This window comes from Helianthus annuus, chromosome 15 (assembly GCF_002127325.2).
Source record: "Helianthus annuus cultivar XRQ/B chromosome 15, HanXRQr2.0-SUNRISE, whole genome shotgun sequence".
Lineage (NCBI taxonomy): Eukaryota > Viridiplantae > Streptophyta > Magnoliopsida > Asterales > Asteraceae > Helianthus > Helianthus annuus.
In genome coordinates, this window is record NC_035447.2 from 167,417,575 (window position 1) to 167,432,189 (window position 14,615).

Consider the following 14,615-nt stretch of genomic DNA (forward strand, 5'->3'; position numbering starts at 1 on the left):
AATCAAGCGCTAACTCATTATGTGCCGCTTCAGACCGTAATTCATGTGCATTCTTCACTCTTTCTTCCATTGTTGCTTGTGGATACTCCTGAACGTCTTCCAGTACATAGTTCTGTCATATTGCTTTTCCTTCGTTTTCCAAAATCATATTATGCATTATTATACAAGCGTACATAGCATCTCTCATTTTTTTCTTTGCTCTAAGCACGACAAGGATTTCTCAAATAATGCCACCGTTGTTGAAGAACCCCAAAGCATCTCTCAATATCCTTCTGCGAAGACTCTTGAACCTTTTTAAAGTGAGCTCTTTTTTCATTGTACGAGTCCCTGAACGTCTTCACGACAATTGAATACTTCGGATAAATTCCATCGCATAAATAGTATCCATGCGGGTAGTAGTTCCCGTTTGCATAAAAAGATGCTTTGGCAGCTCGACCAGATATGTAGTATTCTACCAATGGAGACTGCTCGAAAACGTTTAAATCATTGCATGACCATGCAACACCAAAGTAAGCCGACCATACCCAAAGGTCCTGTGAGGCAACCGCTTGAAAAATAACAGTTGGTCCGTCCTGATCACCTCGTGTGTGTTGACCTCGCCATGCGGTCGGACAATTATACCACTGGCAATGTCGACAATCCAAGCTTCCGATCATCAGGGTTGTTCCAACATTTTTGTAGACCCTAAGCGGACTACGAAGTGGATGCCCTTATACAAAACATATAGAGATTAATAGAAAAAAATTGCTGCTAAATTTAACCTAGGTTTAGTAATTAGCCCATAAATTCTCCTCCAATCAAGACAGACCCGGCGCCATGAGTGATTACCGTTAGTGATAGCCGATAACCTAGAAAATCGAAAGAGCGGGTTGCGATAGGAGGTAGGAACGATGACTGCGGCTCAATTTTAGGGGTTTTTGGCGCCGATTCACGGAATTCGGATGAGGTCGAGTGGTAGATGGTTGCTACAGACTGCAGTTATGTCTTTGGTTTAATTTTTATCTATGTAACTTTATTAAAAAAACATGGTTTAGTTTTGCTTTTTATTTGAGCCTGATACATATATAATACATAAAACTTTACTAAAAATTGGAGGCCTTTGATTTTGGTGGCCCTAGGCCCATGCCTAGATTGGTAAGCCTAACGGGCCGGCCCTGCCGATCATGCCCGGTAAACCATGGAGCTCAGCATGGGCCTCGTAAATTTTTTGAAGGTCGGACCAAGTGGGCCTTCTCAGATAACGGGGACCGTAAAACTCTATAACACCTTTTAAAAAAAATATAACTTTAACCTAAGTTAAAAAAATATGAATGCATGTAAATAATAAATAAAAAAATAGTAACGTACCTTTACAAAAATGCTCCAAGGTATCTCGCGTTGTTTTCTCGGCCGTTTTTAAATATTCGTCGTTGATGTCAGTCGTGTTTCCGTACCCAAGGACCCATAGAGCTAAAGTACACTTTTGAATATCGGTGAATCCAAGTGTCTTTTTCGCATCAGCCTTTTGTTTAAAATAATCATACGTGTTTTCCAAGTCTTCAACGATGCGTAGAAATAAATGTTTACTCATCCGAAAACGACGCCTAAAAACTTCAGGGTTTGGGTAAGTAGACGCTTTAGCGAAGTAATCTTTAATCAACCGGTCGTTTGCCGCTTGTCGGTCTCGTTGAATATATTCTCTTGGTAAAATCTTACGTTGAGGCTCGCTATAATGTTTAAAATAACGAGCCGCTAGTTCGCACGCACTCGTAACCGCCTCTTGCTCGACCTCCTCATCGGTCGAGTCACCCTCATCCGCTAAGAAATTTTTGTAGTAATAATTTGCAATGGACGGCGACGGAGTGGGGGAATCCATTTTTTATAAAATGGGTGAAGGTTGTATAAAATTTTGATGTTTGAAGTTGTGGGTGAAAGTTTTTTGGTTGTGGTTTGTATAAAATGGATGAAGAATGAGAGTATTTATATAAAAAATGGTTGAATTAAAAAAAATTAATAAATGAACTAGCCGTTAATATTACCATTGCTTACGTTCTAATTGGTCAAATGCTCCCCCATCTGGCGTGGAATATAGGACGCCCCAAGCTTTTTTTCGCAAAAAAAGGCCCACGGGGGCCGAGCTCGGGCGTTGTTTGGGCGTGGATGGGCATAAAAACGCCCACATTTGAACGAGTACGTGGTCTCACTCCCCGATGATTTTAACGCCACTATATCACATGGTGATGAGTGCCAACCCACTACACACATTCTTATGTTTAGATGTCTTGTATGTATGAAAAAGAAAAATGATGAATTGAGGGGACTCTTACAACACGTACTTCCTCCCCTCCTACTCCTATCATCATTCATAAACTTCTTTTTGGAGAGTACATGTGTTGGATCAATTACGCTTTTCTTCATTGAATATAAATTCAACTAAACTAATACCGTAAATAAATTAATAAGAGGGTGTTTGGGAGTGCTTATTTTATTTTAGTGACTTATTAGCTTATTGAATTTTCGAAAAGTTAAAAAGTGTTTAGATGAAACTACTTTGTTAGAGGAAAACTCTAAAATGTCAAAAGTTGTTTTGAAAAGCTAAGCCAAACATGGCCTAAGTTCGAAAAGTTAAAAAGTGTTTAGATGAAACTACTTTGTGAGAGGAAAACTCTAAAAAGTCAAAAGTTGTTTTGAAAAGCAAGGCCAAACATGGCCTAAGATTAGTTGCAACACGATAGTTAATTAATCAAGTTAGGCGTCATTGTTTTATTAAGAACAATAAGCATAAATATAACGATAACAAGTTTCCAAAATCGATTGATTCAACATATAATAAAATCATCGCAATACTAGTTACATATTACAATTGAAGAAAAAGAATCAACTCATTCAAAGGTAACACTATAGCAATGTACAAGGTGAATTGTGATTTTGCTAACAAAATCACTCATACAAGTTTCACACTACTACTACTACTGCTACTACTGCTATTACTGCTACTACTGCTGCTACAGCCGCTACGGCCGCCACGGCCGCCACGGCCGCCACCGCCGCCGCCGCCGCCGCCGCCGCCGCCACCACCACCACCACCACCACCACCACCACCACCACTACCACTAGCGGTAAGACCCGTGTGCAAACACGGGTCGTTTCTTAGAAAATCATGCATAACATATATTGACAGAGAGAAAAAATAATTACTGTAGACTTACAAAATTGATATAAATTAATGATCAATAGCTTTATTCAACAGCAATTCCATTATGTTGAGAGCAAACTACTTTACAAAATTACTTTAATAATAGGGTGATTTGGGATTTTGTAAAAATGTTTGTTTTTGTACTACTTTACAAAATTACATAGAATTCAAGAAAATGAAACAACAAATTAAACAAATGTTGAGTTATTCAAAGTTTTGTTGAACACTATATGAGATGTTGACCAAAATTCAAACAGATGTCGACCAAAAGTCAATCAGATGTTGACCAATAGTCAAACAGATGTTGACCTTAAACAAATGTTTGGTTTAATGCCACACATCTGTTTATGGCCAAACATCTGTTTAAGGTAAAACATCTGTTTAAGTCCAAATATCTGATATAGAAGGCAAAACATCTGTTTAAGGTGAAACGTCTGTTTATGACCAAATATCTGTTTAAGCTCAAACATCTATTTAAGTCCAAACCTCTGATATAAAAGGCCAAACATCTATTAAAGGCCAAACATCTGTTTAAGTCTGAACAGATGTTTAACTTAATCAGATCCACTGTCTTCTCACACTGTTTTCCTCTTCAAAACACGGTTGAACCTAACATGGGTTTCCATTAACTATTGACCAAAAGTCAAACAGATGTTCAAACCACTGTTTGTTATTGTATTTCTTTAGAAAATTACATAAAATTCAAGAAAACAAAACAATGACTTAAAGAACTATAATTTAACACATAATCTAATCGGGCAAAGCAATATATTATCTGACAATTCCCTGGTTTTGACAACATGAAACACATCATCATCATGCCAACATTAAAGTTCAATAATTACATCACATACTGAACAACATTAAAGTTCAAATCTAACAATAACAGCAAGAATTAAGAAACTTTAGTTTCAACTCCATCGATTGCTGAACCTCTCGATGTATGTCCTTCAGCATCGCCATGAACTCAACGTCTTTATCATCGCACTCTATATTACTGACAACACAAAGCTCACGAACGGAAGTTGAAGGCATGCGCATAAGATCTCTAGAAACCTGCTCTCTAGTGAACAGGTCAACTTGCAATCCATCAAAACATCTCTTCAACTCTTGAAGAGTAGCCCTGTCTTCATACACATGTTCCTCGATTTTCCTGACAAAACGCTGCTTGAAATCATCCGATTTTGCATTTGTGAGTGAGGCCATTTGAATAAACTATATTACTCGACTTTCCTGAAAGTATGATATCTTCGTAGGAAAACGTGATGAAAAACAGGTGAAGTGACTATGAGTTAATATACTGAACTTTATAATTATGAAAACGTGTAGATTTAATATATATAAATATATTAATGTATATTTGTAAGACCCTAACTCGTAATTGACAAAAAAATCGCAGCGGAAGTTTAAGCCATAAAATTTCTTTCATTATAAATACCTTAACTTATTTAAAATTTAACTTTAACATACATCCTTCACATAGATCCATCAATCGACTTATTTATTAGGTAAAAACATAGCTTATGTTTACTACATTATATACATCAACGTTCCCGTACAATCTCACTAGTGACTCGGTCCTTGATCTCTATCCCTTGAAGATCCTTCGTATCTCGTACTACCTGCGCTCACCACATAAAATTCATAAACATCAGTACGCATCATAAACATGTAAAATTCATTCACGTTTATTTTTCGTTCCGTTAACTCTTTACATTCCGGCTTTCCATCTGATCATACGACCCGCGGTGAGACTTCTTTGCTATTCCTGCGTTACACTTATTTCACCATGGCACGCCATTAGTAACATGACCATTCAAACATGTTAGAGCCATATATATAAGCATATATACAAGATCCTTTCTTTCATGCACAACAAATCCTACTTCATGGATAAGTACCTACACACGTATGTTCATACACATTTCATACCTACATACATACATGCATACATACTTACATACATACATACATACAAGCTTTATTCCTTTGTGTACATTCAATCCCGTTTAATACATATGTACATACTTTCATATATGTATAGTCATACATCTATTTACATACACCCGAAAACATACATGCAAACATAAACACATCTACACGTACATGCTTACATACTTACATATAGTTATATAATGCATATAACGTATTTAGATAGCCTTCACACAAGTTTAGAGTTGAAGAATGCGAAAAATATGAAAGAACCAGCAATTGGCGCAAGAAGAAACCAATCTGGCGCAACCTTGTGCCAGTTCTGGCGCAATACAGAAGACATCAGTCAGGGGCGCAACCTTGTGCCAGGGGGGCGCAACCTTGCGCCTGGTTCAGACCTGCAACTTTCAGCATGACGAATTTTTACAGTTTTGGTCATAACTTTCTCATTTCTTGTCCGTTTTACCCGATTCTTTTTCCTACGTGATCTTAATTTAATCCTCTATCATATGGACTTGAAATCCCACGTTCGGTTTAAGGAAATTCTTAACTTACGCGCTTTCGGCTTAATAATCATTTTCAAATTATTCGACCCGTTTATGTTTTCATCAAACCACTCATTTGTTTTAACCCAAAACATACATGAACATTATAACCATAATACTTTTATTTTATCCAGAGTTTCATACTTGGGGTTTACGCACCCGATACCCGGTATTCATTAAACTCATTCATTCCATTTAAATCTACGAATCAAACTTTGTTACTAAAACCTCCACTTGCGCAAATGTATATCTATTAAACCAAACTCACATCTGAGTCTTTTGACTATTAAACCACATGTCCGATTCCCGGATTGCGTACTTATGTGCAATTCTACTCATTAACCGGTTATACTACCGTAGCCATTTCTTATACAACATTTCGATATAATCATAAGACCTCATTTTGACCCGTTTGGTCTACTTAGAAAAATTCACCGATTTCATTCAACTAAATCCATATTTAACATTATACATCATGTTTAATTAATTAAAACGCTACATTACTTGAACAAACTAAGAAGTGATTACGGAATCACTTACCTCGTGCATCCGGGTTCGTATCCGATTCCTTGTCTCCTCTTGACCCGTTAGCCTTTCATGCTTGAGTCCGTCTTGACATGATTCCTATACTTTCATGTCACCAAATCACATTTTCGTTAGCATACATCATTGTACATGTTAATGATCATATCAACCGCATATTTCACATTTGACTTCCTTTAGTCACAACTAACAAGCATAAGACATATAATCAATTTCATATCCTTTCAAACTAATGTAATTCATCATGTCATCGCAAATAACGCGTATTAACATAACATGTACCATGCGACTTCCTATGATCCTACCTTTAAGACAACAAATCAAATCATGCTTCTTATGCGTAGACGCGTAGTTGACTTTCAGAAGTCAGCGGTTTAACATATAACTTATGACATAACCTCATATATCCGTATTATTAGGCATTACAAGCATCACTATATATATATATATATATAACAATCATGATGAAATATGCTTACATCCACACGATCACCTAACTACATACACATACGCATTCACATACACATACTTTCACATGTTAATGCTTTCATTATCCCACATTTGACCACCACATACAAGGTGAGCCTATTTAAACGAAGTCATAACATCATTACTAGCAAGTTCACATGTTTTGTATTTAGTGTACATCAAATCCTACATTACCAATAAGAAATTGATCCAATACATGATGTGCATCCTCATCGTTCAAGCATATGGTACAAGCTCCTAATGCACATTTCCACCCAAATGATATCATCAACAACACCTTCTCATGAATTCCTTCTACTACGCGTCTCTTATATTCAACTATCATTAATTATATCATTACCATACTCAACACATATTCATTCATTAGTTAGCATGAAATTTCCCACACTATCCTACACTAGGCATTTCATCAAACACTTGGTGTGCGTACACCGTTTCATGCACAATGTACAACTAAATCATGCTTTCATTCCTATTTCTTATCTTCCTTCATCATCACCACTAAGAATTACATTAATTTCATACCATCCTTCAATCTAACCTATATTTATGCATCACACACTAACTAGTTCATAATATTTAAACAAATTTCACAACTACAAGATCATCACATAACATCATACTACTTGAACAAGTGGGTTTTGCTTCAAACCATGAAATTACTCAAAATCACACACAACACAAGTTCTATTTGGTGATTCTAATTCATAATCTTGCTTAATTTCATATCAATTTACGAATTGATCATAATCCATTTTATTCAAGACCTCCAAATCATAAAATTTAACTTACTTGATGTTAGAACTGCTTAAGGGATCATCATCCTTGGTTCATGCATTCGATTTCGTGTCTGATTTCATCATCAATTCTTGAATTTTTTGTGAAGAGTTGAAGGAGTAGGGTTTCCCCTTCCTGCCCTCTGGTTCGCGACTCACACACCCACAAAACACTGGGTTTTTAATTTTTTTTCATACTTAATAACATATTTTACATGTTCTACCCCTCAAAGTTGCTTAGGTTGTCATTCTTGCATATTTTCTAACCCTTTTTAAACTTCCTTTATTTATTTACAACTTAACTACTCATTTGAAGCATTTAAGCATTAAGATAAACATTTATGAAATTTTGGGGTGTTACAATATTTCAAAACAACAGTCTTTTAATGCAAAAACCTTTTCAAAACCCCAACTTTTATGAGAAAACTGTAAAATTAAATACCAAGAAACCCAAGGGACAAAATATCGAAATTCAAAACAAAAGCAGATTATCAAAATTACAATTAAACTCTTCATTTACCATGTAGATGCGTTTTCAAACTCTACAAAAGACCGATGATTACTTTTGATTCAAAACATCAACAACTCATCCTACAAATCACTTTCTGTAAAAAATAGTTCCAAATCAGAAAACCAACAAAAAATCTACATGGCAAACTTCAGTTTCTACCACTGGTCAGACACCAGCGATCTTAAAACACAATTCTCGATGTGGTCACTCAAAGAACAAAGAACAGACCAAGAACTAAACAGGAAAGTCGACATAATCAACAATACTAATTACAACAAAACCTGGAACAGCATAGCATTGCTCGATGAAGTCCTCCACTCTCCTCCATCAGAGTTCCAGAAGAATGCAGAAGAGTTTCTGACACAACTTCTAGAACAGGATCAGAAAATCTGCAACATGCTAATTGACCTGAAATTAAAAAGAGAGCATGAAATCACATGGAGAAAGTCTAGAGTCTACGAAATCTTAGCAAGTGTTAACCCTAGCGTGCAATACTTTATAAATATTTCATTAAATTCCTATTTTTCTCTGTAGTAGTTCATTTTAATAATATAAACATGCATCTTAACAGTTAATCAAAAATAAGAAACAAACCTAAAATGCAAAGGTCTCTTCTCAACAGTTGTAGCACAACTGACTTTTCACGATAGAAGATACATATTGTCGGTTGAACTTGCAACTCTCCCATCAAAGAATGTAGCACATGCAACTTTTCACGATGTTGCAACAATTATACTGCAACATCGATATTGAAAGGTTGATGTGTGATGGGGAGCTTCAATGAAACGACGATGTTGGAACAATGATACCAGAACGATAACATGTAAACAGAATCATCAAACATTCGAACATAGAAGTGTAATCGGAGAATAACGGCTGAATCACGAGAAAGATGCATTTGAGAGAGAGAGAGACACGCTCGCAGATATCAGCGAGAGAGATTTGAATGTGGAGCCAGATAATTATGTCTTATTTATAGAATTAGAAAATATGGTTTGAATTTTGAATTTTGAATGTGGAGCCAGAATTTTGAATTGGGAACAGATGTTTGATTATAAAATGTTGAGAACAGATGTTGAGGGAACTGGATTTGAGGGAGAGGTGAAAGTGTGGAGCCAGAATTTTGAGGGAACTGGGAACAGAGAGAAAGTGAGTTTTAGAGAGAGAGAGAGAGTTGAGAGAGAAATTGATTAGAGAGAGTAATTGATTGAAGAAGATGATATGTTATATACCTGGAGCCATAATTTTGAATTTTGAATTTGGAGCCATAATATTGAATCGTCAGATGTTTTGAAGTTTGAATTTTGAATCATCAGTGGTTTGATTACATTCGTTTGAATGGGCAGACCTTTGAATGGACAATGGTTTTGATTACAGTTGCTTGAATGGACAGTGGTTTTTTATTACAGAGGTTTTAAATGGGCAGACCTTTGGAATCTAAATGTGGGTCACCTTTGAATTGTAAAGGCTTTTAATATTAGGCTTTTGATGTAATAATGACATAAGAAAAGCCTTGTTGGGCATGCTCTACTGCTGACACATCAACTTTTCTTATGTCACTTAGATTTCTCCTTTTATAGAAAGTATAGATTATTATTATTATTATTATTATTATTATTATTATTATTATTATTATTATTATTATTATTATTATTATTATTATTATTATTATTATTATTTACACTTAATCAGGGCCGTCTCTAAAAATCCCTAAGAATTTTTAGGCCTCGTGCGAGTAGGATAACCGGGGCCCTCAATATAAATATTTGTATATAAAATCAGTATTAGTATTATGACGATGGTTATAATAACAATAAACAATAAAAAATTATTATAGCAAAATGATCTATGTTAAATAGTGAGGTCTCCATTTGTATTAGACGGATGAACAAGTTTCAGAGTCGGACGACATTTTTTATATCTCAAAGTCCACAATCAGCAACTAAGATTTTAATATGCACATCACATCTTTCAATCAACATATAGGGTTCAAGTGTTATCTAAACATATGTATGAAAATGAGCACAATTAATTTCAGGATTATTAAAAAAAACTTATCAATTATCACAACTATTCATGTTGATAGAGTTAATACAAAGCTCAAATTAGCATGGATTGAGAAAAATATCTGAGTTTTATATTAGAAATAGATTATTACACCTAACATTAGTTTTATGAACAAGCAAAAATAAATAACCAACACTTCAATTCTTTTAGCAAAAAGAACTGTAATATGTATAAACATATTTAAATTAGTTTGCAACACTAACCATTCATACAAGTAAAATAAATGAAACTAGAAAACGGAGTCCTACAAGGTTTATATTGTAAAAGAAAGAACTTATTATGTAAATTATAACATTAGGGAAAAAAAAGAAAGAACTTACAAAAATTAAACTATAGACTAAAAAAGTAAATTTGTGGGGGCCTTATGAGTTTCCACCAAGAACTTATTATGTAAATGATAACATTAGGGAAAATAAAAAGAAAGAACTTACAAAAATTAAACTAAACTAAAAAAGTAAATTTATGGGAGCATAGGGGCCTTATGAGTTTCCACCAATTAAACAATAAGCTAGCTGAATCATCCACTTGAGGCCCAAACAAAACTTGGAAGAACTCAAAAAAAGTAGAAAACTTGGAAGAACTCGATAAAAGTAGAAAAAAGAAAACAACACCACAGGGAATCGAACACGGGACGTTTAAAGCGGTAAAAAAGTGACCCTTCCACTTCACCAAAGAGTCAACTTGTTGATGTTTTTTTTGTTAAAAGATTTATATATAAATTATAGGTATATTTTTAAACAATTTTGGGCCCCTCAATATTATGGGCCCTGTGCGGTGGCACATCCCGCACAGGCCCAAAGCTGGCTGCCGAAGTACGAAAGTGCCATATGACACTGACACGTAGCATCCTTTCAACAAAGCCTCTTCATCGGTGAGAAGGTTTTAGGTGACAACGTATCATCTTTAGTGGAAAGCCAACCCTCAATGATAACTTGTCAAACTTCAAGAAGTTACAAATAGGAGCTGTTTGTTTTAGCTCTTAATGGTTTAGAGCTTTTTAATGGTTTAGACCTCTTATTGGTTTACTATTTAATGGTTCAGACTGTTTGTTTCACAAGCAGATGTCTGAATGGTTCAGACATTTACCTCTGAATGGTTAAGCATTACACTGGCTCTTAATAGGTCAGACATCCATCTTACTGGTTTAGGACTTAATGGTTTAGCCTTCTTACTGGTTCAGCACTTACCCATTCAAAAGTTGCCAAACAACCCTATAATCATAAGCTGATGAGATATCTAAATGGGGTATGGCCGTGTGGGAGTGGTGATAGTATTCTCGGCAAGGAATATTGCACTACCGCTCTCTCGCTTTAGTCTTGAAGCTTTGTAAGTTGTTGCATGTATTTAGATACCTCATTAGCTATTCACTCGTAGTTACACATAATGAGAACACAACACACTTGCAATACCATTTTATCTTAGAGAAAATAGAGAAATAGTATCAGGATAAATAGTTCACAGGCATGTAGGATTTTGTTTTAGGGTTGTTTGTTTACCTCTTAATGAGGCTTTTAATGGTTTAGACCTCTTACTGGTTCAGACTGTTTGTTTCGTGAACGGATGTCTGAATGGTTCAGACATTTGCCTCTGAATGGTTAAGACCTCTAATCTGAATTGGTTAGACATTTGCCTCTGAACGGTTAAGCATTATACAGGCTCTTAATGGTTCAGACCTCTACTGGTTCAGCACTTAATGGTTTAGACCTCTTACTAGTTTAGCACTTAACCATTCAAATATTACCAAACTTAGTTTCTTAAAACATATACATTTGGCTCATTGGTGAAAAACTTTTAACATTGTACATATTTTCGTTTCCATTACTAAATAGATCATAAGCCTTTCCAAACATTAACATATTCACACTATTTAACCACCCTTATTTTATACTACTCTTAGGGGCTGTTTGTTTACCTCTTAATGAGGTTTTTAATGGTTCAGACCTCTTACTGGTTTAACACTTAGGGGCTGTTTGGCAACCTCTGAACCAGTAAGTGCTGAACCAGTAAGAGGTCTGACTGGGTAAGAGGCTCTGAACCACTAAGTACTGAGCCACCAAGTGCTGTTTGGTTGGACCTCTGAATAGCTATGCAGAATGACTATTTTACCCTTCTAAACGATTTTGTGTTGAATTATATGAATAATTTTAAAAGAAAATTACAAAATAATGTAACTATTATTAAAGTTTATACATTTACATCAATATAATAAAATTGTTTTGAAGTTTATTACTAGATATTTGTTAAAAATATACAATAATTTATTAATATCTAGGTTAAAAGTTATTACTTCTCAATTATTAGAGCTGTTATTAAAGTATATACATGATATAATATTTAATTGTTAATCAAGTAATGCATTAACATACAACAAATTGCAACAAATTGTAACGACATGAAAGTGTGACATATTCTAGGGGATAAAGAAACACAGATCAAGAATCAAGAACCAAAGAGCACACTCCACTCAGCAAGAAGCTGAAGAGGAGGTGTCCAGCAAGTACAAACAAAGGCAAAAAACCAAAACATACAAACATGAACTTCAAAGCCAAAACAGATTACAATTAGCCACAGATAAGCTGCACCATTTGCTCCATTCAGCAGACACCTTTGAACGATCGGATAAGCATAAGAAAACTCCGTCTTTACTTCCTCATCAGGGTGTTCTTCCCATTAAACATATTCCCATTCCGAGATAGCCATAACCTCCAAACTGTCGCATAAAGAACCGTAAAACCTTGTTCATCTTCAGATTTGAAGACCAATTCTTCGCGAGATGGATGAGGTCGTTAACTTTGTTCCCGATAGCAGACATGGGCAATCGACCAAATAAAAAATAATGCCCCACACGCCTCTAGCCCGAGAACAATCCATTAAAATGTGATCAACATCTTCGTCCCCTTAACCGCACGAAGGGCAATCCACTAAAATGTGATTAACATTTCCCCAATCCTTTTATTTTAGTCCTTGAATGTAAGCTTCAAACACCAAGAAACTGTTATCTTTTTTGGCAGTGTAACAACAAAAACAACACCACATACCAGAAACCCTTCATCTTTGGAATAACAAAGATCTTAGCTTTGGCTTTCTCTTATCAAACCTCATCTTCCCACGCAACTATAAGCTGGAGAAAACACATATTACCTGTTGAAGACCCAACCAAAACAGATGGTTACCTGTTGAAGAACAATATCTTCTACAAAGCTATCAAAAATATCTTTTATGGTTATTTTATCACATCAATTCATCAGTAAATAAATTGAAATTAGGGCAAAAGTGTTGCATAGATTGATACGCACAACACAAAAGCACATAGAAATTGGGGAAAAGTGTTGCACAGATCGAAGAAATTAGGGCAAAACTGTTATAAAAAATGAATACAGCACAAGATAGGAGAAGACTACATACCTGACAACTGGCAGACGTGACTGAATATTAGTCTGAATATCGCCAGAGAGAACGACGAGGTTGTGCTGTGGATGGGGTGTGAACGGTGAGGGTAAAGGTATGTGGAGAAAGGGAGACGCGAATAAGGGTAGAGGTGTCTTCTTTTTCATTCAGCGATGTTCTAAAACTGAACGATTCAGAGGCTCATTCAGCCATTCAGATGTTTTGTTTCGGTGAACCAAACACTCTTAACTCTGACCGATTCAGATGTAACCTTTTAATGGTTCCATTAAGAGGCTACCAAACAGCCCCTTAATGATTCAGACTGTTTGTTTCGCGAACAAATGTCTGAATGGTTCAAACATTTACCTCTGAATGATTAAGTATTATGCTAAGTCTGAATGGTTAAGACCTCTAATATGAATTTGTCAGACATTTGTCTTTGAATGGTTAAACATTATACTGGCTCTTAATGGTTCAGACCTCTTACTGGTGCAACACTTAATGGTTCAGATCTTTTACTCATTCAGCACTTAACCATTCAGAAGTTGCCAAACAGCCCCTCATTCTATAACTTTTTTTTTGAACGGCAACTCACTTTATATATAAATATAAAGAGCCAGCAAGAAACTGGGAACAAAACAACGGAACAAAACAGAAAACAAAACAAAGAACAATTACATCAAATCAGCGATATCGAACACAATCCATTTTTCCCAGCCAAGTCTCGTTAACTTAGATCGGTTCTTGATACACGTGTACGAGTCTTCTTTAATTTGCTCCATTGTCTTCGAGATCGGAAGGAATTTGTCTTCGAACACCTTCTGGTTACGGGCGAACCAGAGCCGCCAAACTGTTGCCGCAACGATTGTGTTAACAAATCGTTTCCAATTCTTACTACCAGGGCACTCAGCTAAAAAACGCATCAGATCATCGATGGAGTTACAATCTGCAGGAAATGGGATTCGCAGCCACGCTAAAACGTTCCACCAGATGCACCTAGCCCACATACATTCGACAAACAGGTGATTCGTAGTTTCTTCTCTTAACCCGCACTGTTATCGAATCCAGAGGAGTCTATGGTTAATGCTAATTATTATTTGTTTGTAAATATTTGAATTACTTTGAGAACTTGCTAAAACAATGATAAGAAAAGGTGATCACTCCGGGATTCAGAATCTGTAATTACTAAT

The 14,615-nt window shown here is 35.6% G+C and overlaps 1 protein-coding gene across 1 annotated transcript; it reads right to left on the reverse strand.

Moving 5' to 3' along the window:
* Positions 1 to 200: 200 nt before the first annotated feature.
* Positions 201 to 1,855, reverse strand: LOC110914192. Its single transcript, XM_022159004.1, has 2 exons — positions 1,348 to 1,855; positions 201 to 709 (listed from the first exon to the last, which is right to left on the reverse strand). The coding sequence occupies exons 1-2, from the start codon at positions 1,853 to 1,855 to the stop codon at positions 201 to 203; spliced, it is 1,017 nt and encodes a 338-aa protein (XP_022014696.1).
* Positions 1,856 to 14,615: the final 12,760 nt, after the last annotated feature.